Source organism: Vipera ursinii (assembly GCF_947247035.1).
Source record: "Vipera ursinii genome assembly, chromosome: 1".
In the NCBI taxonomy this organism is placed as follows: Eukaryota; Metazoa; Chordata; class Lepidosauria; order Squamata; family Viperidae; genus Vipera; species Vipera ursinii.
Genome location: NC_139512.1, coordinates 339,784,364 through 339,808,411, shown reverse-complemented (window position 1 = coordinate 339,808,411; position 24,048 = coordinate 339,784,364). Strand labels below are relative to the sequence as shown.

General features: G+C 42.0%; 1 protein-coding gene across 3 annotated transcripts; it reads left to right on the top strand.

Moving 5' to 3' along the window:
* The first annotated feature begins 1,823 nt into the window (after positions 1–1,823).
* Positions 1,824–23,627, top strand: RAD51D (RAD51 paralog D). 3 transcript variants are annotated; one of them, XM_083351645.1, is made up of 11 exons: positions 1,824–1,907; positions 2,522–2,602; positions 4,478–4,539; positions 6,081–6,199; positions 8,384–8,465; positions 10,783–10,917; positions 13,144–13,239; positions 15,277–15,367; positions 17,911–17,981; positions 18,312–18,470; positions 23,011–23,627. In XM_083351645.1, exons 2-11 carry the CDS (start codon positions 2,524–2,526, stop codon positions 23,116–23,118), a joined length of 1,002 nt encoding a protein of 333 aa, XP_083207771.1. In that variant the 5' UTR covers positions 1,824–1,907; positions 2,522–2,523; the 3' UTR covers positions 23,119–23,627. The 3 variants fall into 3 exon arrangements, with proteins under 3 accessions (XP_083207771.1, XP_083207773.1, XP_083207772.1); XM_083351647.1 differs by lacking the exon at positions 10,783–10,917; XM_083351646.1 differs by lacking the exon at positions 1,824–1,907 and having other exon boundaries at positions 2,491–2,602.
* The last annotated feature ends 421 nt before the right edge of the window (positions 23,628–24,048 follow it).

The window sequence follows — 24,048 nt, the reverse complement described above, 5'->3', positions numbered from 1 at the left end:
AAAGGAATTAATAGAGCAAAATGCAAGGATATAAATACAAAAAGACGGTTTTTGCACTAAAACGTGAAGATGGCTCTGTGTGTAGAACAAAGTATTAAATGTCATTATATATCACACACAAACACACTGCTAAGGAAATATATAGATCTAAATGAGTTTGTTGTAGAGTAAGTATATTCATGGAACTGGAAACAAAAAATAAGTAAAAGATAATACTTGTGCATATGTTTGAATCAGTCTGACTCCTGCCAACTGCTTGGATTAGTCTTTATGGTTTTCTTGGCAACATTTTTCTGAAGTATCTTTGTTGCTAGGGCTGAGACAATGACTGGCCAAAGGTCACTCAGTGGGCTTCTGTGCCTAAGGGAAGACTAGAATTCTCCCTGTTTCTAGCCTGGTGTCTTCATCACTACATTAAACTAGCTTTCACTACATCAATACATACATTATTCACTTTTATCCTCTGTCTAAGGAAGCTCATGCTATCCACCAGGGCAGTAACGAGGTGCTATAAAGTGTTGAAGAAAAAGTCTTCATTGTGGTTCAGTCCAAGCTGGGAATAAACAACATGGCGACTGCTTTAGAAAGAAGGTTGCAGTTTATTGAAGAGGAGAGCCAGACAGAAAGATGGCTCTGGAACAAAAGAGAGAGAGAGCACATGTAGGGAGTGGGTTTTTATACCCTCTGGGGCTCTTGAAATTGTTTCGTGTTCCTGTTTGAGGCTTTGTATTTCCTGTGTCATGTATTTTGACCCGAGTCTGAGTGTGCCCCTTTGGCATCTGTGGGTTAATCCTATTATATCCTGTCTTAGATTTTGAGTGGGGTATGTAGTTTTTAGGTTTCTTTGTCTTCCTAAGCTTCTAGCTGGGGGCCTCATCTGCATTTCTACAGAGCTGGTTTCTGCTTGGGAGAGGGAAACTTGGGGCTATTAAGAAAAAACTGGTTATGCTTTTCTGCCTCTTTAAGATCCTTTGAGGAAATATAATATTCTGCCCTTTTAATATTTCCTTCTGGGGGGGCTGACTTCCCACAAAAGTAACTTTTTGCTTCTCCCTAGTGATTCTAGATCTTTGCAGCTGTGACTGGTGGTCTATTTTATAAAGCATAAAAGTGATGGATACCTGCAGCATAATGTTTTATTTGAACACATGCTTACCTGCCCAGAAAATGAATAATGATAATAGGGACTATCCCAATGGCATTGTCTGGGCTAAAAGGGGACAGATAATAATTCTGGTAATCCAGTGCTTTGTAAATGCTCCCAGGCCATCCATTGGCGAATGGGCAGTCCAGCAGCTAGTTTGCAAAAATTATCATTGTATGTTTTCAAATTTCCAAATCAGTCCACCAACACAAAACAGTCAAAAATCCTTACGTGCAATCATATATTTCATTTTAAGTGTTTCCATGACTAGTTTCTTAAACATTCGTAATCAAATAGAAAGAACAATTCCAATTTTTGCTAAATTTGCATGACTGCTTACTCATAGTTGCATTATCTCAGGGCTAATGAAATTAATTCAGTTTTCTGAACATGCACCAAATATGATGATCAAGTTTATAGCACAGTGCGTTGTGCAAACACAAACTACCACTGGCTTAGCACATCACATTAAACAAACTTTACTTGCCAAACACTGCTCAGAAGAAGCGTACTTACAGTATACCTGCAGTGTAACAATTTTCTATCAAACTACTGGAAAGATTACTAATGTGTACTGTATGGTAATAGGTTCAGGGTCCAGCCAGTAGGTGGAGCTAAACAGGATGTGGAGCAGCGATCGCTCTAGGAAGGAATCAGAATAGAGAAAACGGCGGGGAAAGTGAAGGGTTTACAGATGAGTTGGAAGCTGCGGGGGGGTGGGGGGGAAGGGGTTGGGGGTTATTTGCCTCTGAAGTCAAGTTAGGTAAATATTTCCTTTGACTTAGTGTTGCTGCGTGCTTTTTCTCTTTGCAACTTTTGCAAAAAGTGGTAATTGTGGGGGAGATCAGTTATCAAACTTTCGTGCTGCATTTATGCTTTGCTGCAATTGTGCTAGCAAATGGTTCAAAGGAATTAGGAAGGGAGACCATGCCTGAAGCAGCCTCCCGGGAAACACAACTAATATAAGTAATTTTAACCAAGCCAATTATATTCTGCTTTAATGTGATGATCTGATTCACATCTTCTGCTAGGGAAATGACTGAGTTCCCACAACAAGCTATTTTAGTTAAGGCTGGTCCATTCTGTGAACCCAGCTACATCTTAAGACTTATGTTGTGGGTTGGCTTTGTCCACCTGTTTTGGACTTTACTCCACTGAGTCTAATTCACTGGTAAATTGTCTGCATGCAGTTTTATACAGTAGGGCATTGTTGAGTAAAGTGCTGTTTCTGTGCTGTATCAAAGCAAAGCCTTTATGTCATTCCTACATGACAAGGGATATGATTCTGGGGACACAGGTGAAATATACTAGCAGGTCTCACTTATGGTGCTAAAAAACGATTCAATTGTCTGCCTTTTCTATCTAGTCTCATTCCAGGTATGATCCTTCGTGCGGGGCTGTGTCCTGGCCTCTCGGATGAAATGGTGCAGGTACTGAAAGCCAATGGCATCAAAACAGGTAGTTGATTGGGTGGCTGAGAATAAGGAGCAAGTTGTCCCACAATTTAGGGGTTACATTGGCTATGCGAGCAGAGCAGATTCTTCAGAGAATCCAGAGATCTCTTCCAATTTTAATTTTTGTGTAGCTAGAAAGTGTAATGTGGTTGGAAGAATTATCAGGGTGAGGTTAAGGGAAGAGATAAGGATTCAGAGCAGTGGTGGGATAGGTTGATCGAGGAAGGAACAAAAATGACTTTTATAAATGGAATATATGGATGACCTTGGGGAAAGAGAGGAGGAGATGCAGCCTAGGAAACAACCAGCTGAGAGGCAGGAGTCCACAGTCACTTCAAGGTCAGAGGGGAAAAAACCAGGAAAGACCTGCTCTAATGAATCAAGTAGTTAAAAGTGGAGATTAGACATTGGTGCCTTCAGATTTGCATGATTCTGTTAATGTAGCCTTACAATAAAGTAGAATTAGTTCATCTTATCATGTCTCCTGTCTAGTGTATCCAGGAGGACTGACAATAAAAGACTGCAATCACTTTATGGAGTTTTTGCTAAAAATAGATAAAAATGAATTGGGGATTTATTGATTCAAAAGCTTTAAAGAAGGAAGAAGGAAACTACAATATGTAATTTGGATGTTGAAGATTGCAATTACATGTTTCTAACTTTTGCAAAGAAGATCAGAAGTTGCTTTTATTGCTCACATTTTCTTTCATTATTTTATATTTACTTTTTTCTATTTTTGTTTCTCAAGTTATTAAAACTTATGTAAAATATTTTAATAAAATTAAAAAGTTGTGAATGGGATAAACCAGAGATATATATTTTTCAGGGCCCCCCTCTTTCTCATTTGTTTTAGGTAGAGGTATTGTAGTAGCTTTCACCAAATGGGGGTCTTTCACATGTTTTGTGATGGCATTTCCCGGGAATCCATAGCAGTATTGCAAAGCAGCATTAAAATCCACAATAGACTCTGCATTGACGCATTGTGCTAAGCCAGTGGTTCTAACTGTTGATCCAGTTTCCCCTTTTCTTGGTCTCGAATAATGTTATGACCTCCCAAAAAACCCCCAGACTTGGCAATGGTGATCCCACACTGGATCGTTGACTACAAAGAAGGAATTAAAAGTTTTCCACTATTCCCAAGATATGCCCAAATTACCCACTAGATAATTATTAACTCCCGTTAAAAATAGTATTTATTTTAACCATGATTTGTTGAGTCAAAATGGCTGAATTTACATTCAGTTTGAAGCCAGGATGAAACAACCCAGATCCTTGGGCTAATACAGGTAGTCCTTGACTTACAACATTTCATTTAGTGACTGTTCAAAGTTACAACTGTACTGAAAAAAGTGACTTATGACCATTTTTCACATGACTGTTGCAGCCTCCCCATGGTCACATAATAAAAAATCTGATGCTTGGCAACTGACTCATATTTATGATAATTTCAGTGTCCTGGGACCATGAGATCAACTTTTGCAACCTTCTGACAAGCAAAGTCAATGGGGGAAGCCAGATTTATTTAACAACCATGTTACTAACTTAACAACTGCAGTGATTCACTTAACAATGGCAGCAAAAAACGTAAAATAGGGCAAAACTCACTTAAGAACTGTCTTCTTTAGCAACAGAAATTTTGGGCTCAATTATGGTCGTAAATCAAGCACTACCTGTAATATATGATCCAATGATGAGAGAGCCAGTGGTAGGTCATAGATAGAGTCTTGGTAAATTGGGTGTATAGTCTGATGGAAGATATTTTTTGTAAGGGTTGGGTAGTTGGGTAGGTTGGGTAGTTTGTAAGGGTTTTTTTCCCCCCAGATGAAGCTTTTTCCTATTTTTCAACTCCTTTTTCTCTATCTTCCCAAATGTTTTATAGTGGTTGATCTTGTCTCATCGGATCTGGAGGAAATTGCCCAGACATATTCTTTATCATACAAAGTGAGTACAAGGAGTCTCTACAGATGATTATTACATATTTCACCACACAAAATGTTGCATAGTTCTGACTGATCAAGTCCTAATAAAACAAATAAATATCCCCTGAGATTTCATTGTGATTGGAGGAACATTTATATTTGTTTTGTAGAACTTGGGAAAAAAAGAGAAACTCTTGAAATGGTTTCTGTGATTGGTTTTATAAAGACTGATCTGTGAGGTGCTATTTAAGGGGTGCCCATCTTTAGGGCCATGAACATAGTAGAGATTCAAAAGAGTAACCTGGGTTTATAAATACTATTAATAACATTTATACTGTGTAGCTGTCCACTTTATAACTAACTCTCTCAGAACTAAGCTTCATGAGGGGTTTAAGAGGGCTAACGATGATGCAATCAGCAAGGGTGGTCAACTGTGGCATATAAATGTCATTGTTCACATGCTGTCTTTTGGTGTCATTACACTTTGCAGCTAATGCTCCTTGGCTAACCAGAAATTACTTGTGTGTGGGGGTTTCTCTTTTCCCCTTCTGTATAATTTTACATGCATAGGGATGTTTTTTTTCCTTTTCTTCCTTATACTCCAGTGGTCCTTAACCTTTGTGGCTTGGCGGGCCGGCTGGGGGCAGGAGAGGAGAACTGGGCTGCAGCGGGCCAGAGCACATGCACATGCATGTCACCATGCGAGTCAAGCTGCGTATGTGTGCGCTGGCTCGCTGCTCACGCGTGTCAAAGTGCCCGCATGTGCGTGTGCACTGGCCCACCACTTGCGCAGTCTGGTTGCGAATAGGCCATGGCTTGGTAGTGAGCCATGGCCTGGGGGTGGGGACCCCTGCTCTAGTTGATGTTCTGTCACCCCTTTGACTCATTTCCTCCCTTCTCCCCTGTTGACCTTTCTAGCCCCCTGGCCTCATCCCCTAAGCTGCCCCCTAAATTCTGGGTTGTTGTTTTTTTCCTTCAGTAACAGCTGGCTGTTGAGCAGTACAAAGCTGACTTGTAGCTGCGGTGTTCTAGGTCTGAGGTCTACTTTATCTAGAGCAGGGGTAGGCAACCTCGGCTCTTCTATGACTCATGGACTTCAACTCCCAGAATTCCTGAGCCAGCATAGCTGGCTCAGGAATTCTGGGAGTTGAAGTCCATGAGTCATAAAAGAGCCGAGGTTGCCTACCCCTGATCTAGAGTAAATGGGAAAAAATAATTAATTAAAATGTTTGCTTTAATTAGGAAGGTAAGGGGTTTTGGTGGGCACAATGGAGAACAGTATAACTAATGCTAATTGGTATACTAATTTATTGGCCTGCATATTGACCTTGAAGGCCTTTTGTTCATCAAGCTGAGGGTTTCCCAATTGTGGCAACTTTCAGATGTGTGGGCTCCCAGAATGTTCAATCATGGCCATGGTGGCTGGAGAATTCTGGATACTGACAACCATACCTCAGGAAGTTGCCACAGTTGACAAACCCCGCTCCAGCTGCTGGTTGTTTTGTCCCTTGTTGCTAATGCTAAAGCTGCAGGTGGTAAGGGATTGATAATCTTCTGTTACAGACCTTAGTTGCAGTACGACGGGTGTTGCTGGCACAGTTCTCCTCCTTCCCAGTCAATGGGGCAGATCTCTATGAAGAGTTGAAGCACACCACAGCAATCTTGTCTACTGGAATCGAAAGGCAAGGGGTGATTAATCAGAACACTGTGTTTTGCTGAGGGGAACAAACTGTCTAAAACAGACCTGCTCCAATAATTTTTAAGCTCACATATAGAAGGGCTACACCACAGAGATGCAGGGGGCATTGTTCCACATCCTTGCAGAGCTAAGTAAAAGAGCAGTTTTCCATTGGTTTTTTTTGAAAAGCAGAATATAGCTGGTGGCTGTACCATATATTTAATTACAGTTAACTACTAGACCACACTTTTACTTCACTCCATTTTTTTTTACAAATCATACTAGGTTCAAATGAAGTTCACTAACTTGTGGCTCATTCTGTGTATGGACCCCAGAAGTCCTTACATCTTCCGTATGGCTTCAGTTAGGCTTATTCAATTAGGATTCAGTTGACTGGATAAGCAGTTCATGCTGTCTCAGTCACCGTGTCAACTGTTAAGATAGCACTGCTGTTAACTGAGGAGGGGGATAGGAATGGGCTGAGACTTGAGCCACGTTCCTTAGGCTTCTTTCTCATAGTGTATTGTGAGAGCAAAAGCAGGGAAAGATCACCACATATACTGATGAAAGATTAATGGGGAAGGAAAATGTATTGAATTTTAACTGAAGGTTACCTGTGTGATCTTTATTCTTTTATATGGTATTTTTATTGAATGACTAAGCTGCCTACTAGAATTGTCTTGGCGAGATGGGTGGTATAGAAGTTTAATAAATAAATACAAGTGCAATAGCAATAGCACTTAGATTTATATATTGCTTCACCGTGCTTTATAATCCCCGTAGAGTCAACATATTGCCCCCAACAATCTGGGTCCTCATTTTACTGACCTCAGAAAGAGGGAAGGCTGAGTCAACCTTGAGCCTTGAACTCTGAGAATTGGCAGAAATAGCTTGAAGTACTGCATTCTAACCACTGCGCCACCATGGCTCTTTGAAATAAAGTGTAAGAATAAAAGTAATCATTTACTGTTTTATAGCTGTCTATTCAATGATAGGTGTTTGAAAAATAATAATTTATTAAATTTATATGCCACCTGAGTCCCTGGAAGTCTGGGCATGTTGTGTTTAACCTATTTAATTAGACACAGCAGCTCAATTTAGATCTATAGTGAGCAGAAGATGAGAATTAACAATCCCATGAATATAAGCATGAGCTTTAACTGGCAATACTTGGTTTTTCTGTTAGATGCATATCTCACCTTTCCTCCAGAAATTCAAGGTGATTCCAGGAAAGGCAGGTTATAAATCTAATAAATAAATAAATAGCCATATAAGAGCCTTGGTGGAGCAGTGGGCTAATGCCTCCTTAAGTAACACCAGCTGCCTGCAATTAGTGCAGGTTCGCATCCCACCAGGCTCAAGGTTGACTCAGCCTTCCATCCTTCCGAGGTAGGTAAAATGAGGACCCAGATTGTTGGGGGCAATAAGCTGAGTTTGTAATAATGCCGCTTGGGGTATGTGTGAAAGCCCTAACAAGCAGGCATATACATAGAATGGAGGCTACTGCTAAGCTTGTAAGCCGCCCTGAGTCTTCGGAGAAGGGCGGGATATAAATGTAATAAAAATAAAATAAATAAATAAATAAACAACCAGGTGAGGGAAGTGAACTAAGAGATAATGACTGCCCTTAAATAGCCCAATTAATTTTCTGTGCTTGAGGAGTCTTTGAATCTGGATCCAAGTACATTAAACAGTATCCTGCCTGTTATGGATCAGTTCTTTGCCCAGAGCAACCATCCATTCAGCCCTAGTTGGCTGTAAGTTCTTTCCCTCCCCTCTTAATATGGGAAAGGACAGTCTTCCCCTTCCCAACTGCTTGTAGAAAGATTGGCCTACAATGAATATAATCATTGTGGTTGGGAATGACAAGGGCTGTAGTCTGACACGTTTGAAAGCTTCTGGATTGAGCAGGGTTGGTGGGCAGATGAGCTGCTGTGAAAACGGTAACTTGCCAGGGATGAAACTGGCAGGGTAGTCACTCTTTGCTTTGCTTTGTCTTCTTTATTTTGGGCAAGCAGCAAAATTGAATTTCTGATCCTAAATAGAGACCCTATTCCGGCTGCTCTTTTGTCCTTCAGGAGAGAAGACCCTGAGAGGGAGACATATGTGAAAAAGTACAAGATGAAAACTGGGGTGCACATGTCCTGAAATTCTCATTTCTCCCCTCCCCCTCCTTTTGCTGTTTTAGCTTGGACAAACTTCTTGACTCTGGTATATACACAGGGGAACTGACAGAACTTGTTGGAGCACCCAGTGCTGGAAAAACTCAGGTTGGCTGTTCTTGACATATTTGACTATCAAACAATTTGTCTCTTACCTTCTCATTGGGCTTTTGATAGAATACAATCTTATAAAGGTGCAATATGTATACTAACATGAGGAAAATTATGTTTTACTCAACCACTGTCAACTGTGGTAGACTCGCCTTTTCAAAGGCCCAACAAGAAACGACTTTTCTGGTTTTGACATTTGTTTCGCTTTATGCTAGCAAAATGCTTTTTGTAACACAGGTGTATATATTTAGGGAGCGCTGGTACATTGCAACAAGCAAGATTATCTGGGAGATGGATCCAACATTGCTAACAAGTTGTCAAAGATATACTGGGTTCTCCCTGTAGGAGTTTTGTCAATGGATATTGGTTTACCTTATATGAAAGCAGGAGGGCAGGATTTGAATCAATGAGTCCTATTCTTTTAAGGCTGGGGTCTTCAAACTTGACCCTTTTATGACTTGTGGACTTCAACTCCCAGAATTCCTCAGCCAGCGTGCCTGGCTGAGGAATTCTGGGAGTTGAAGTCCACAAGTCATAAAAGGGCCAAGTTTGAAGAACCCTGCTTTAAGGAGCTGAAATCCAGCTTTTCTTGCAGAGACGGGATCGTCAGAAGATTGGCCTGCATGGTATTTTGAGCCTCAGGACAAGATTTCCACATAGGGAACTTGATCAGACTGCCAGTGGCATTTTTATTAGTACCAGGGAAATTTTCTCTACTGCACTTAAGGGCATTAAGTCCTCTATCAAACTGGAGAATGTGCTGCAGTGGAAGCCAGCTAAAGAAGGAGCTTAGTATATTTTAAAAGTTGATGGTTGTGTCTGGCTAGTTTCTCCCTCCTGAGACATAGATCAAAGAATTTTTCTGTGTGCCTGATTATTTAGCCACGTTTTTCTGCAAGCGGCCTAAAACTTTGATGTGTTGGGTGTAGGTATAGGTGTTTGTGGGTCATTGCACCCTCAGCTTGGTACATTCCCAAACTGAGCTTTCCTACAAACATAACTTCATTGTAACGATCCATTCCTGCCTCTTTAAAATGTGTCTGTTTTTTGGAGCCTTCTGAATGCAGAAGCATGGCCTTGTAGCAAAATCCTTGGTTTTAGCAGACATTTTGGCACAGTTCCCAAAGCCGTAGCAACTTGTTTTCTCCTCTCCCTCACCCCCTAATATAAATGCATTAGAACACCTTTTTTTTAATCACAAGGTCTCTCGGAGTAGTCTTTATGAGTTTTATCACAAGGGACAAGTCTCTACCTCTGAGCTTAATAATATCAGCCATCCCTGACCTGCTGTCTGTAGGTATATTGGATTTGGATTCCTGGAACTCTGTGCAGTGAATCTTCAGACATCAGATATAGAGGGTGAAGGTGAAACACAAAAGAATGGGGAAGAAAGAGAGGAAAGCAGCAAAACAAGGTGGCTGCCTTTTGAAATTAGACCTTGCTCACATACCATGCTAAGCTATCCATAGTTTGATGGGTTCCTATGTCATCATAAGCCAAAACCAAAGCAAACCACATTATGATGTTCCTATAATTACTGGCTTCAGTGGGGTATATTCAGAGAAAAGCACAATGATTGCTTTTGCTTTGTGGAGTGGTGTCAGTGTAGTGAAACATTTTCCTATCCATGTGTAAATTGTCTGAGGAGTAACTTCCAACCCAAAGTTTTTTTTCTCCTTGACTCTAAGCAGCCTGTCCAAGTATTAGTCCAAGAGTAGTAAAAAATTAACTGTGTGGTTTCACTTGTAAGGATGAGAACAATTGTTTCCTTTTAAGAAATCAAATTGCTTACGAAGGAAAGTAGCATACTTCAAAAAAAACCACCCATTATGTCTTTATTTAATGATGCGTATATGTATGTGTGCTAGCAAGTATTGCCTTAGAAAAACTTTCTGCTTGAAAGTTTGGAGAAAGAGGGTATTTTCTAAGCAGGTGCTCACCCCTGGGGAATTTTTACCATTTAGCTAAACATATTGGATAATATATTCAATAAATATATTCGTCCATCTTTCTCCTCTTCCTCCTCCTCCTCCTCCTGCTTGGATGCAGACTCATTTTGCTTCCATTTGTATGCAGCTCTGTATTCTAGCTTTGTGGCTTGTCATGCTATCTGAACTCCAAATAACGGCCATTTCATGCTCCCCAAAGTCAAGATTCATCATCCGTGACAAATCTTGAGAGTCGAAGTCCCAGTTTGCGATTGGCTGGCTTTTCCCAAACCTTTGGAAGGCAGGCTACAAAAGGCTGCCTTTGTGCGTCCTAATTTCAGAAATCACACGAGAGTCTTAAGCTCTGCCTCTTGTTGTGTCTCTAGGTGTGCCTCATTGTAGCTGCGAATGTATCCCATAGTCTCAAGCAGACTGTCCTGTACATTGACTCAACTGGGGGCTTCACCAGTGCCCGTCTCCTGGAGCTACTGAATTGCTTAACTGAGGATGAGGAGGAGCAGGTCAGCTGAGCAGGAAGTACTTGTTGTGGGGTGGTGGTACCTAGAAGAATATCTTCAGTCTCTTAAGTTCACTGGCCAAACAAAAAAGCCCTGAAATAAAGAAACATTCTCTCGGCTGGGATGTATAATACAAGTAATTCTCAACTTACAACAGTTGATTTAGTGACTGTTCAAAGTTACTATGGCACTGAAAAAAAAGTGACTTATGACCATTTTTCACATGGACGACCATTGCAGCATCCCTGTGATCGCATGATCAAAATTCAAATGCTTGGCAACTGACACATGACCATTGCTGTGTCCCAAGGTCACGTGATCACCTTTTACAATCTTCTGACAAGCAAAGTCCCTCCCTCCTCCCTTCCCCCCCCGGTCTTTTAACAATATTTAATCCTGATTGGGATTTCTATTTTTATTCTTTTAAAGATATTTATGTGTTAGGATTTTGATGCTTTAAAGCTGGAAGCTGCCCAAAGTCGTTCGCTGTGAGACGGGCGGCAAATAAATTCAATAAATAAATAAATAAATAATAAATAAAGTCAGTGGGGAACCCAGATTCATTTAACAACCTTGTTACTAACTCAACAGCTATAGTGATTCCCTTAACAACTGTAGGTAATAAAATGGGGCAGGATTCACTGAACAATTGTCTCGCTTAGCAACGGACATTTTGGGCTCAATTGTGGTCGTATGTCGAGGACCACTATTTAAGATATGGGCACTTCCTCCCAGAATTCCCAAGCAGCATGCCCACAGTTCTTAAAGTTGCTGAGCTTAAAGAACACTGTTCTAAGCTGTAATAGGTTGCTAACTACTAAATACTGGGTGAGCAGGTCATTATCTGGAATAAAAGATAAGAATAAAAGAGACCCAGTTCAGCTGCAACCGTTTGAAATTGTGATGGTGTTGAACGAAGAGACTTGCAACCTGGGCCTGAAGTTATAGCCGTTGCAGTGCCACTGTGGTTACTTGATCAAAATTTGGATGCTTGGAAATCCGCTGACAGTTACAACCACAGGGGCACGCCATCTAGGCCCAGCTGCCTATCTCTTCCCCCATCTCAGCCACTCATTTCCCCCACTTGTGTATGAAAAGTTGCTGCAGCCCAGAGGCCTCTGTCTGCTCCACATCCCACCAGGCCCGGGAGGCCTCGACCAATTACAGGGCCCACCGGTGTGTGCAGTACACCCTACTTATCTTTGTGGGTATTTTGTAGCTGCTGACAGGCCTGCCCAGGCTATTCATGGTTGTTGTTGTTGTTAGCTGCAAAGTCGTGTCCGACCCATCGCGACCCCATGGACAACCTTCCTCCAGGCCTTCCTGTCCTCTGCCATCTTCTGGAGTCCATTTAAGCTCACGCCTACTGCTTCAGTGACTCCATCCAGCCACCTCATTCTCTGTCGTCCCCTTCTTCTCTTGCCCTCAATATTCATGGTATGGCCTTCCTAATGAGGTTGCCTTGTGCCATTCTGCAAACAAGCACCATTCTTGTGATCATTCGGAAGCTTTGCTCTCAAAAATCATATGATTTGGTGAAAGGCTTCCAAACTATTACCAGAATGGAGCTTATATCACAGTGCTTCGAAGCCTCCTTCTGCCAGCACTGAAAGGCTGAGTGTTGGAATGGCATAATTGTTAAAGGACTTTGTCATGAAGCAAATACTACAGTTCTGAGTTTGAATTTCATCTCTGCCAAGGTGGAGCCTTTCCCAATCCGGTGCTCTTTGAACGCCTTGAACTGCAATTCTGTACAACAAAAATGTATTGATTTGGTGGAGATTATGAGAATTGTAATTCAGTCAGTTTAAAAGGGACAATATTGGAGAGCAAAGTCGTAGGTTAATCAATACCCCATAGGCTTCAAAGTCCTCCCCCACCCCTAAACCATGCTGGATTTTTAATTTTTAATCCCAATAGAGTTCTAGATGGGCAGGTCTAACCTAAATATTTACTGATACTGGGTACTTAATAGGTATTTGACTTTGAGTCCTCAAAAGCAACGTTAAATTAATGTATAGCATTAAGATGGTTCCACCGAAGAATGTTGAGCCTCTGGGTATCTCCAGAAGGATATAAGAAAAGTCAAAATAGTGGGGTGAGGCTTTGATCACATGATTGTGGCTACTCTCATGATTTTTTTGACCCTTATCCTGGTGAGTGTGCAAACTTGACAGGGACATCTGTGATGTGTTACCTTACCCTGTTCCTTACCCCATTACCCTGTAGGCTGAGGCATTGCGGAGGATCCAGGTTTTCCGTGCATTTGATGCCTACAAAATGCTTGATGTGCTACAGGAAGTCCGCAGTTACATGGCCCAGCAGGTGGGTGCTAAATGACCAGTGCTTGCTGTTTGTGGATTTATCAGAATACAGGGGTGCCAGAAGAGTGAGGAGGGCAGGGTAGATAACATTTGTTTAGACCAAGAGCCAGCCTGGCTTTTGAGTGGTATGATGGGGGATTGATTGTACACCAATAATAAGTATGGTAGGGCTAAAATAAGATTTAAAGTTACTCAGGTTTCTGTTTTGCTTTGATTTAACATTAAACTAAATCAGTGAAATACAGTTCGCACCTATACTTCTACCTACTTAATATTTTTCCTTTTGTGAGATGGGCAACTATATAAATTGGATTAATAAATTCTGCCTTTTTTTTACCTTAAAATGAAACTTTTGGAGGATACGGCAAGTTGTGTTCCCTGTTTTAAAAAGGCTGGATTGTCATGCTGGCCATTATCCCCAATATTTGCCAGCATGAGTGGCCCACTGCTTAATTTTTGATCAGGGAAATCTGAAGGGAAGGGGAATGGACCATGTGACCGTGGTCTTATTTTATCGCACTTTGCGACTGCACAATGAGGGTCACCAGCAGGTGAGCTGGTCTTTAGATCTGCCTGGACAGGCAAGAGATTTGAAGGTGAAGGAAGGGGATAAAGATAATACACAAAAGAGCAAAGCTAGTATTGTATGGTTCCCTGATTGACTTAATCCCTTTTACTGGGACTCAAACCTCTATTTTTCCTTTTCTATTCAGAATATTGCTTTTCACCATTAAAGTAACTGGGAAGACTAGAGTCACTCAGTTTGGTCTAACTTTTTCAGTTGCAACACACATGCAGGATGGAGTCAACAATTAAATGGCTAGAGACGGCAACAGAAATTGTTAACTTTAGCCATTTAATATTTGACTCCATCTTTTCCAACTTGATGTGAACTTTCCAGTGATTCTCTGCACCACTTTTATTAGGCAGTGGAATAAATCCTGCACAGTGTTCTGCATTCAACCAATGTTCATGCTTTTTCTAAATTCCTTCTCCTTGGGTTGAGAGGTCATTTCTCAGATGAATGGACTGGAATTCTGCTATCTAGCACATTCATAACCGCCTTTCTCGTTCCCAGCAACTAGAACCAAAAACTGCATATATGCTCGGTTGTTCTTTGTTCTTAGAAAGAAACCTCATATTTCTTTCTTAGTATTTTGTAAATCAAAATAGAAATTGTACATACCTGTCAATAAAAAATCAATCTTATTTATTGGACTCTGCATTGTCCTCCAGTGTTTATAACTTGACTGGTACTACCACATACTAAGTTGAATCTTCAGTCAGAGGTCCTTTCTCATCCCTTCTTTGGCTTCCTGTCAGTCTTAACCTTTTCCTAGCCAACCTAAAGATGCTCTCCTGGTGTAAACAGATCTTTTACCTTTGCTGGGTATATGGCTATCACTTAACAGTTAGCATAAGAGGAGGGAGAAATGGGAGTTTTCTATCACATTTGAAATAATGTGGAGAAAATTGATGGTGGACTGAAGTATCTAGCATTGAATATGCCTTGCAGGAAAGTGTTCCAAATGGATTTTTAAGAGGACAGCTGTGCAGGCAGAACAGTCTTGGAACATCCAGGACCTAAAACAATAATGATCTAATAGTGACTACCTAATCATTCCCTTCTCCGTCCTACTAGCCAGTCCCACTTTCTCCTTTCCTTTCCTAGCCCACAATGGTGAATCCCCACCACAACCTCACCATTCCATTTAGCTTTTTTCTGCTCTCCCAAATTCCTGAAGAGGGCTATGATTACAGATCTATTCAATATAATTAAAATAGGCAAACTCCCAGCCTATTCAGATGCCTTTGATCTAAGACTCGTATTTCCTGGTGCAGAATTTAGGCATAGATAACATATAGGACATGTGAACCCATGCCTTTAAGCTATAAGCAAAGTTGAGTTTTTGAATGTTTCATCTTTCCCACCTACTCTCCTGTTCCAAGGAAAGGTACCCATTGTTTTTTTGTAATTTCTGATTTGTATTTGTAATTTTATTTCATTTGCCTTTTGCTTTTATTATTGTTTTTTAAGATACTCAGCACCTCTGGACCAGTAAAGCTACTTATTGTGGATTCCATTTCTGCTGTAATTTGCCCTTTCTTGGGACTTCGGCAGCCCGATGGTCAGTTGTGTACATCTATCATCACGGAGAATGTTTCTTAATATGCTTCATTAATGGTCCTATTGTTTTGCAGTATCATATCCTAGATGGGTCCATAGCTTAAAGCAGGCGTGTCTAACCTTGGCAACTTTAAGACCTGTGGACTTCAACACCCAGAATTCCCTTCTGGAACCTGAAGTCCACAAGTCCTAAAGTTGCCAAAGTTGGAAACCCTGGCTTAAAGAGTTAAAAATATAACATTTTGAAACATGGAGGACAATAGAGAGATTAGCGAGGCTAAGAGAAGTAAGATCGCACACTGATGACATTCAGTGTGACAATCTGTTTTCTGCACATTCAAAGTTCTGTAGCAATAAAGTTTCATATGAATGAAGTAGAGAAGTATGAACGTAAAGGTATAGTACACAAAGATCACAAAAGACCACACTACAATATTTAAGTTTCCTTGTTGAGGTTTGTTGTTGTTCAGTTGCTAAGTCATGTCCGACTCTTTGCAACCCCATGGACCATAGCATACTAGGCTCCCTCCTGTACTTCATATCTCCTGAAGCCTGCTCATATTCGTGTTCATTACATTGATGACACAATCTAACCATCTTATGCTCTGCTCTTCTCCTTTTGCCTTCAGTCTTTCCCAACGTCTTTTCCAGTGAATCTTCTCTTATTTGGTGGCCAAAGTATTTGAACTTCAGCTTCAGTATCTGTTCTTTCAAAGAATAAGATTAATTTTCTTTAGAAAAGATTCCTTATGGCAGGGGTCCCCAAGCCTATGGTCCATGGCTCGAGACTGGGCTGCAGTCTCTTGGCCAGCTGGTGCGTGCATGTGTGGGTGCGCATTTTCCTCACACTCATGCTAGTGCCTGTGGCTCTGCGCATGCGCGTGTGCACAAATGGGAATGCTAGCACATAGGGGTGTCTGCAGCACATTTGCGCATGCACCGCTAGTCCGGGTGGTTTGCATGGCCCGTTTGCATATGCACGAATGGGTTGCTAGCCGCTGTGGGGGTGTGCGGCTGTTCAGACATGAGTATGGCATCAGCGCATGCCTCGTGTGAACGGGGCCCCAGTGCCACGCCAGTGTGCGTGGCCTTGTGCGTGCGTATGCACACACACCAATTTTGAAGTTGCTCTCCTTTCCAGTCCTCGAGCCCGGAAAGGTTGGAGGCCTCTGCCTTATGGCATATCAATAGTTGTAAAGAAACATAATATGTTAATCTTCACTATCACTAATCTTTCAGTCTCTGTGGTTGGAAATTACAAGAGATGAACCAGAAAACTTTTCTTACGTGTCCAGCACAGTAAAAGTTGTAACAGAATGACATTAGACCTTTCATTCATGCTAGTAATAAACATACTTCTTTGTTATTTTTATAAATTTATTCTGTAAACAAATTAAGATGGTGAACATATCCAACACCTTCTACTTCCTATTTTCCCCACAACAACAACCCTGTGAAGTGGGTTGGGCTGAGAGAAAGTGACTGTCCCAAAGTCACCCAACTGGCTTTCATGGCTAAGGCAGGACCAGAACTCACAGTCTCCTTGTTACTAGGCTGCTGCCTTAATAATTAGACCAAATTGACACTCTTCATTATATGGTGGCGCAGTGGTTAGAATGCAGTACTTCAGGCTAACTCACTGGTCACTCCAGGAGTTCAATTCTGAGCTGCTCAAGGTTGACTCAGCCTTCCATCCTTCCGCGGTCAGTAAAATGAGGACCCAGATTGTTGGCAATATGCTGACTCTAAACCACTTAGAGAGTACTGTAAAGCACTATAAAGCGGTATATAAGTCTAAGTGCAATTGCTATTTGATTCTCAGGTTTACACAACTAAATCCTAAACCTGTATTAATATAATTGCTATGTTTGCTAGCCATGCTGTTCCAAAAAAATAATGTTATAAACTTGGTTCACAAATGTGCTACCTACCCACCCCCAAGACAAGGTACAAAATATTTCCATTGTCGACTCAAGCAGAAGCTTACAAGAACTCAGAAAAGCAATTATTGACAGATGCTCCATCTATCAAATGATGGCCTTCAGGTTGTGGGGGAAAAAAGTCACCCAAGATCTAAGGCATCATTTCCCCATTTGGTGTCTTGAAGGTGTGTTGCATCACAACTGTATTCTAAATAAGCATTTGTAGGTTCACATTTCTTCCAGCTGGTTAAAAAACTGATTGGTTTTTTTTAAAAAAAATTGAAATCAGAGCGCTCGCTGTTCCTAGCTCATACCATTTTGAAAGGCTTCTCCAGCCATGGATGTGATGCAGAAAGATTTTCTTGTTTCTGTCCTGCTAGATGGGTGTATATTTTGGGGCAACCCCCAGGGTCTAGGGCAGGGGTAGGCAACCTCGGCTCTTTTATGACTCATGGACTTCAACTCCCAGAATTCCTGAGTCAACTGACTCAGGAATTCTGGGAGTTGAAGTCCATGAGTCATAAAAGAGCCGAGGTTGCCTACCCCTGGTCTAGGGAAAATACAATGAATAAAGAGAATTGTATAGCTTTAAGCATGATGATCTCTCGTTCTCCCTTTGTAGGCATGGCCCTCATGATGCATTTGGCTAGGGAGATGAAAACCCTTGCCAAAGAATTCGGGATTGCCATATTGGTAAGTATCTGGACCAGGCTTTTACTTATGCTTGCTTTTGGCTTTATGTGTGCATGAGTGCTGTAATTCTGCTCTTCTAGTGGGAGCTAGATCAGCTAACACGCTAAGTCTGCTGCCATTGCCTTGCCTTTTATCCTAAAATAAGTTTAATCTAAAAATGGGAGGAGGTATCACTTGGATTTAGTAAAGCAAAGCATCAGCTGCCAGCATTACTTTTTACTTTTAAGATGGTTTAAAAAAAAAAGTGGGCCCCGTAAACCTTTTAGAATACAGCTGGTCCTCACCTGATGACTGTAGTGATGGTTAAACTAACTGTCTGTTGTCTTTTAGTTGACAAATCATGTGACCAGAGATGCTGGCGGTGGTTTTAAACCAGCACTGGGTCGCTCGTGGAGTTTCATACCTAACACTAGGCTGCTGCTGGAGAAGAGAAAAGACAATTGTGAGAAAGCAGGTCGAGTCGCATCTTTGATGAAATCTTCTCGACAGGTGAAAACATGAAACAGTTGTCTATACTGTGGCCTCCATATATCAAAGTTCTCTAACTTAGTGATGTTCAGTTGTGTTGGAAATACATCTTTCAGAATTCCTTGCCAATATAGCCAAAGGCAGTCATTTATCAACAATATAACCTAATAGTTAGGAAGTAGGATAGAAAACATTATTGCACAGAAATAAATATGAGACCTGGGCTCATTTATAATAGCTATCTTACATATTAAACACATTCAAGTCCCATTCCCAGGAAAAATAGCTTTTCCCAAATTTGTCACCTCTGAAAGAGCTGGATTATAATAATAGTCCAACTCATCCAAATATAATGGACTGCATGATTCTTAGCCATCATGTTTACTAACAACTCCCCTCAGTCTCAACCTGCATGGCCAAGTCACATGCTTGCTGAGCGTAATGAATATTGTAGTCCATAATTCTTTGGACCCGGCTGTTTTAAACAACTACCGTCCAGTCTCCAACCTTCGCTTTCTGGCGAAGGTTGTTGAGAGTGTGGTGGCGCATCAGCTCCCTCTGTTCCTGGAGGAAACTGATTATCTGGACCCGTACCAATCGGGCTTCAGGCCCGGACACAGCATGGAGACGGCATTGGTCGCGCTGGTGAATGATCTCTGGAGGGCTAGGGACAGGGGTTGCTCCTCTGTCCTGGTCCTATTAGATCTCTCAGCGGCGTTCGATACCATCGACCATGGTATCTTACTGCGGCGTCTCAGGGGGCTGGGAGTGGGGGGCACCGTTTTACGGTGGTTCTCCTCCTACCTCCAGGGCCGCTTGCAGTCGGTGTTGACAGGAGGGCAGAGATCTGCCCCGAGGTCTCTCATTTGTGGAGTCCCTCAGGGGTCAGTTCTCTCGCCTCTCCTGTTCAACATCTATATGAAGCCGCTGGGCGAGATCATTCGTGGTTTTGGGGTGGGGTATCATCAGTACGCTGATGATACCCAACTTTTTCTTTCCACCCCGAACCAACCCAGTGATGCCCTCTCCGTGATGTCCCGGTGCCTGGAGGCGGTTCAGGTCTGGATGGGGAGAAACAGGCTTCGTCTCAATCCCGCCAAGACTGAGTGGCTGTGCATATCGGCATCTCGGGTTAACCAAGTTATTCCATCCTTAATGATGGGGGGTGAGGTGTTACCCCCCGTCGATAGGGCTCGCAACTTGGGCGTCCTCCTGGATTCACGGCTCAATTTCGAAGACCATATAGGAGCCGTGACCAGGGGGGCTTTTGCCCAGGTTCGCCTGGTGCGCCAGTTGCATCCCTATCTGGACCGAGACGCCCTACGCACAGTTACTCATGCGCTTGTGACCTCCCGTTTGGACTACTGTAACGCTCTCTACATGGGGCTGCCCTTGAAGACCACTCGGAGGCTTCAACTGGTGCAGAATGCAGCCGCGCAAGTTGTAATGGGGGTTTCCCGATACTCCCATGTAACACCTCTACTCTGTGAGCTGCATTGGCTTCCGGTTGCCCTCCGGGTGAAATTCAAGGTGCTGGTTATCACCTATAAAGCCCTACATGGCCTGGGTCCGGGATATCTGAGGGAACACCTGCTGCCGGCATCAAATACCCTTCGCCCAGTGCGCTCCCACAGGGAGGGTCTGCTCAGGGTCCCGCCGGTAAGAGACTGCCGGCGGGTGACACCCAGGGATAGGGCCTTCTCGGTGGGAGCGCCTGCCCTCTGGAACCAGCTGCCGGTGGAGCTGAGAACTGCCCCCGACCTTCGATCATTCCGCCGGGGCCTGAAGACCTGGCTCTTCGAGCTCTCGGGCCCAGACTGAGGAGGAATTTTTAATTTGGGGTTATTTTTAACTGACTACAGGGTTAATTTAATATTTTTTAATTTGGTTCTTAATTTTTGTATTTTGGATTTTTAATTCCCTGTAAACCGCCCTGAGTCCTCAGGGAATAGGGCGGTATATAAATATAACTAAATAAATAAAATAAATAAATAATTCTAAGAAGGCACCAAAATTAAAGAAAGGTTAGTAGAGTTTTAGAGGTAGTGACAGATTTTATTTTCCTGGGGTCCAAGATCACTGCAGATGGGGACTGTAGCCAAGAAATTAAAAGACGCTTGCTCCTGGGGAGGAAAGCCATGGCAAATCTAGACAGCACACTAAAAAGCAGAGACATCACCCTGTCAACAAAAGTGTGTATAGTCAAGGCTATGGTCTTCCCAGCTGCAATGTATGGCAGTGAAAGCTGGACCATAAAAAAGGCTGAGTGCCAAAGAATTGAGGCCTTTGAACTATGGTGCTGGAGAAGACTCCTGCGAGTCCCTTGGACTGCAAGGCGATCAAACCGGTCAGTCCTAGAGGAGATCAACCCTGACTGTTCTTTAGAAGGCCAGATCCTGAAGTTGGAACTCAAATACTTTGGCCACCTGAGAAGGAAGGACTCACTGGAGAAGAGCCTAATGCTGGGAAAGGTTGAGGGCAGGAGAAGAACGGGACGACAGAGAATGAGGTGGCTGGATGGAGTCACTGAAGCAGTAGGCGTGAGCTTAAATGGACTCCAGAAGATGGTAGAGGACAGGAAGGCCTGGAGGAACGTGGTCCATAAAGTCACGATGGATCGGACACGACTTCGCAGCTAACAACAACAGAGATGCAGAAGGGCTGTGGAGACTTATTATGTGGGCACACTCTAATGCAGTAGTAGACATGGCAGCATTCATTGCTATTGTATGAATGTGATATTTGTCAGTTGCTGATGCTGGCTGGAGCTGATGGGAGACACTCTAGAAATAGAACACTAAGGAAGGCTAATTATTAGTACTATTAAGAAATCGGACAATGTTAAGAACTGTATTAAGAAGCACAGATGAAAAGACAGGAACAACTGCAATTTGTCAGGGACTTTGACTTTGCTCTAACAGCTACAGCTAATTTGTGGTTTTGGATTCTGAGCAAAAAACATATCCTGCCTGTCCTTCATATTGATAGGCCTGTAATTTTAATTAATTTTCAAGCATAACTGAGGGACAGGAAACATGGAAAAGTTAATTGTCTTAGAGTAATGGGCATATTTGGAGTTTTGCTCCACATGGGCATTTTCACAAAAACAGCTCCTGTTTTACTAAAAACAAAACTAAAAAAAACCCACTACATTTTCTAGTTTCTTTGTTTACAGTACTTGGGTGGGAGGGGACTTATCTAAACAAAGCTCTAGACTAACAGCCCAATATTTTATTTTATAAGAATGGATATATGGCCCTTATTTACAGAGGCAGTCCTGTAAATAGATAACACGTGAGTTCAAAATTTTGCTTTTCAGGTTGTAGGAGTCTCATTTAAAGTTTAACTGAATGATTAATAAAGTGTGATGAGGCATAGAATTGGAGCTATTCCATGGGAAGTATATGTGAGAATATGGGTGCCTAGTGAACAAATTCAGAAGGCATGTCTCTGACTGAAAAACGTGGAGATAAAGTTGGCCTTCCCTTGAGTAAGTTTAGAGGGATAGACAGAATCTTTCCATCCCAGGATGGGCAATTTCAGTGACCCAAATGTGGTTGCAGGTATTGCTCGTTTGGATTTGGAGTGTTCCAAGATATGATTGCCTTTAGAACACATTTAATGGCTTGTTCTGGGAAGAGAATTTTTGTCATAAAACATGTTAACTGTCTCTATCAGATACTGTAGTACAAATCCTAAGAAGGATTAGCCTGCATGACTGTTTTTCCCCCCCTAAATTTAGGCCATACATCTGCAGCCTGAACAGTATTCTGGTAACACACTGATCTGAAAACTTCCAAAGTGTGCTTCTCTCAAACCACTGTTGAACACTTAGCTCATTGCTTGTCAGAGAAAAGCAGTATAGAAATTAATTAATGGATATTCTTGTAACTTCTACTACTACAGACTTGTAGTTACAGGTAGTCCTTGACTTACAACCACAAAAAGCACCTGAATTTCAATCTCAGGACTGCAAGGACACTGTAATGGTCATAAGTGTGAGGTCATGTCACTTTTCCCAGTGCTGTTATAACTTCAAACAGTTGCTGAATGAATGGTTGTAAATCACAACTGCTTTGATAGGCTTTCCTGCTACCGTGTTTCCCTGAAAATAAGACCAAATCTTATTTTTTGCGGGGGGGGGGGGGATGTCTTTTATACTCACCTCTAGCACCGACAGCTGCCAGTCCACCTCTTCTGCGGCCAAAGGAGCAGCTTCATTCTGTAGCTGCATTCTGGCCTGCATTTCGCAATTAGGCCTCTTCAGCTGAGTACCGAGTTATGGATTCAATCGGTTCTCAGCAGAAGGGCCGTTGAGAAGAGGCCTGGCTGCAAGGTAAGTGGATGTGGGGTGTCTGGAGCAGCTCCACCCCCCTACCCCCGCCCTAGTTTGGTTTTTAGGTGTGTGCCTCACCCCAAAACTGGGGCTTATTTTGGGGGTTGGGTTTATATTAGGTCCACCCCTGAAAATCAAGCTAGGGCTTATTTTCAGGGTAGGTCTTACTTAGAAACATGGTATGTACTTGTATTGGGATTCTCACAGTGTCCTTCTCTTTTACAGCCTTTTGGAGTTCAGGCGGAATTAGACCTGAGGAACTGGGAAATGAAAAAAGGAAGTCCAGTCACATCAGGCAAGGGACTAAATGATGGCATGGGCATGGCTTCCTGATCCACAATTGGCTTTCCTGAACATTGCAGAAGGTCTGAAAATGGAAAGAACACTTCAGTTTTTAGAGGAATGGAAAATAAAAACCAGTATCAGCCTTCTCCAAACAGAATCTGCCTCCCTGATTTATCGGATTTCAGCTCCCAAAATCCCGAAAGAACATGATCTACAATCGGAGATGATCTGAAGTCAAAAACCTTTGGAGGACTCAGATCCTTTGGTTGGGACACTCGTATAGTGTTGGTTAATGGAGGAAATGTGCATTGGATTAACTAAAGTCAGAGGTCACTTGCAATTTTTGTAGATAAATGTACAGTTTGTCAATAATAAAGGGATATTGAATTGAATTGTTTATCCAAAGGAGCTTCCATGTTCTTTGTATTGCTACAATGCATTGACATCCTGATCTTTGCTATGTGAAATGGACATGAAACAGCACTGTATTTATTTTGCTCAACAAGTCGAAGTAGCAAGTTTGTCATTCTATAAACCATTAAAAAGGTAGAAATATACATCAAATTATTTCTCGGGGCTCTTGTAGATGCTTTGTATAACAGGTTATTTGATGAACCAGAACTCTACCAGTAGTGATGAGCACATTGCCTTTTAGATATTTGAGTCTTCAGTTGGTATTGGCCCCAATCCACCTTATTCTTGGTTTATACAATGGAATGATTTTTCATATAAAAATATTAAGAACACGTAGGGGGGTATGGCTAGCCACTGGTGAGAATGCCATGTTCAGTTCTCTGTTCTTCCCTCCATCTAGCTATTTTTATTAATATATAATCAGTTTATCTTTTTAAATGTCTTATCAAAAGAAAGAAAATTTAAACAGTATGTTAAGGAAGAAGACTGCGCAAAAGGAAGGGGATCAAAACTTATTTGGAAGACCCGAAGACGGTTGAGGAAATAACTCTTCCCAGCAGTGAA

Excerpts from the sequence above, each read along its gene's own strand:
- RAD51D (XM_083351645.1), top strand. The coding sequence starts at position 2,524 with ATGATCCTTCGTGCGGGGCTGTGTCCTGGCCTCTCGGATGAAATGGTG. Across the intron at positions 10,918-13,143 it reads CTGAGGATGAGGAGGAGCAG|GCTGAGGCATTGCGGAGGAT; the intron begins GTCAGCTGAGCA and ends ATTACCCTGTAG. Across the intron at positions 17,982-18,311 it reads AATTCGGGATTGCCATATTG|TTGACAAATCATGTGACCAG; the intron begins GTAAGTATCTGG and ends GTTGTCTTTTAG.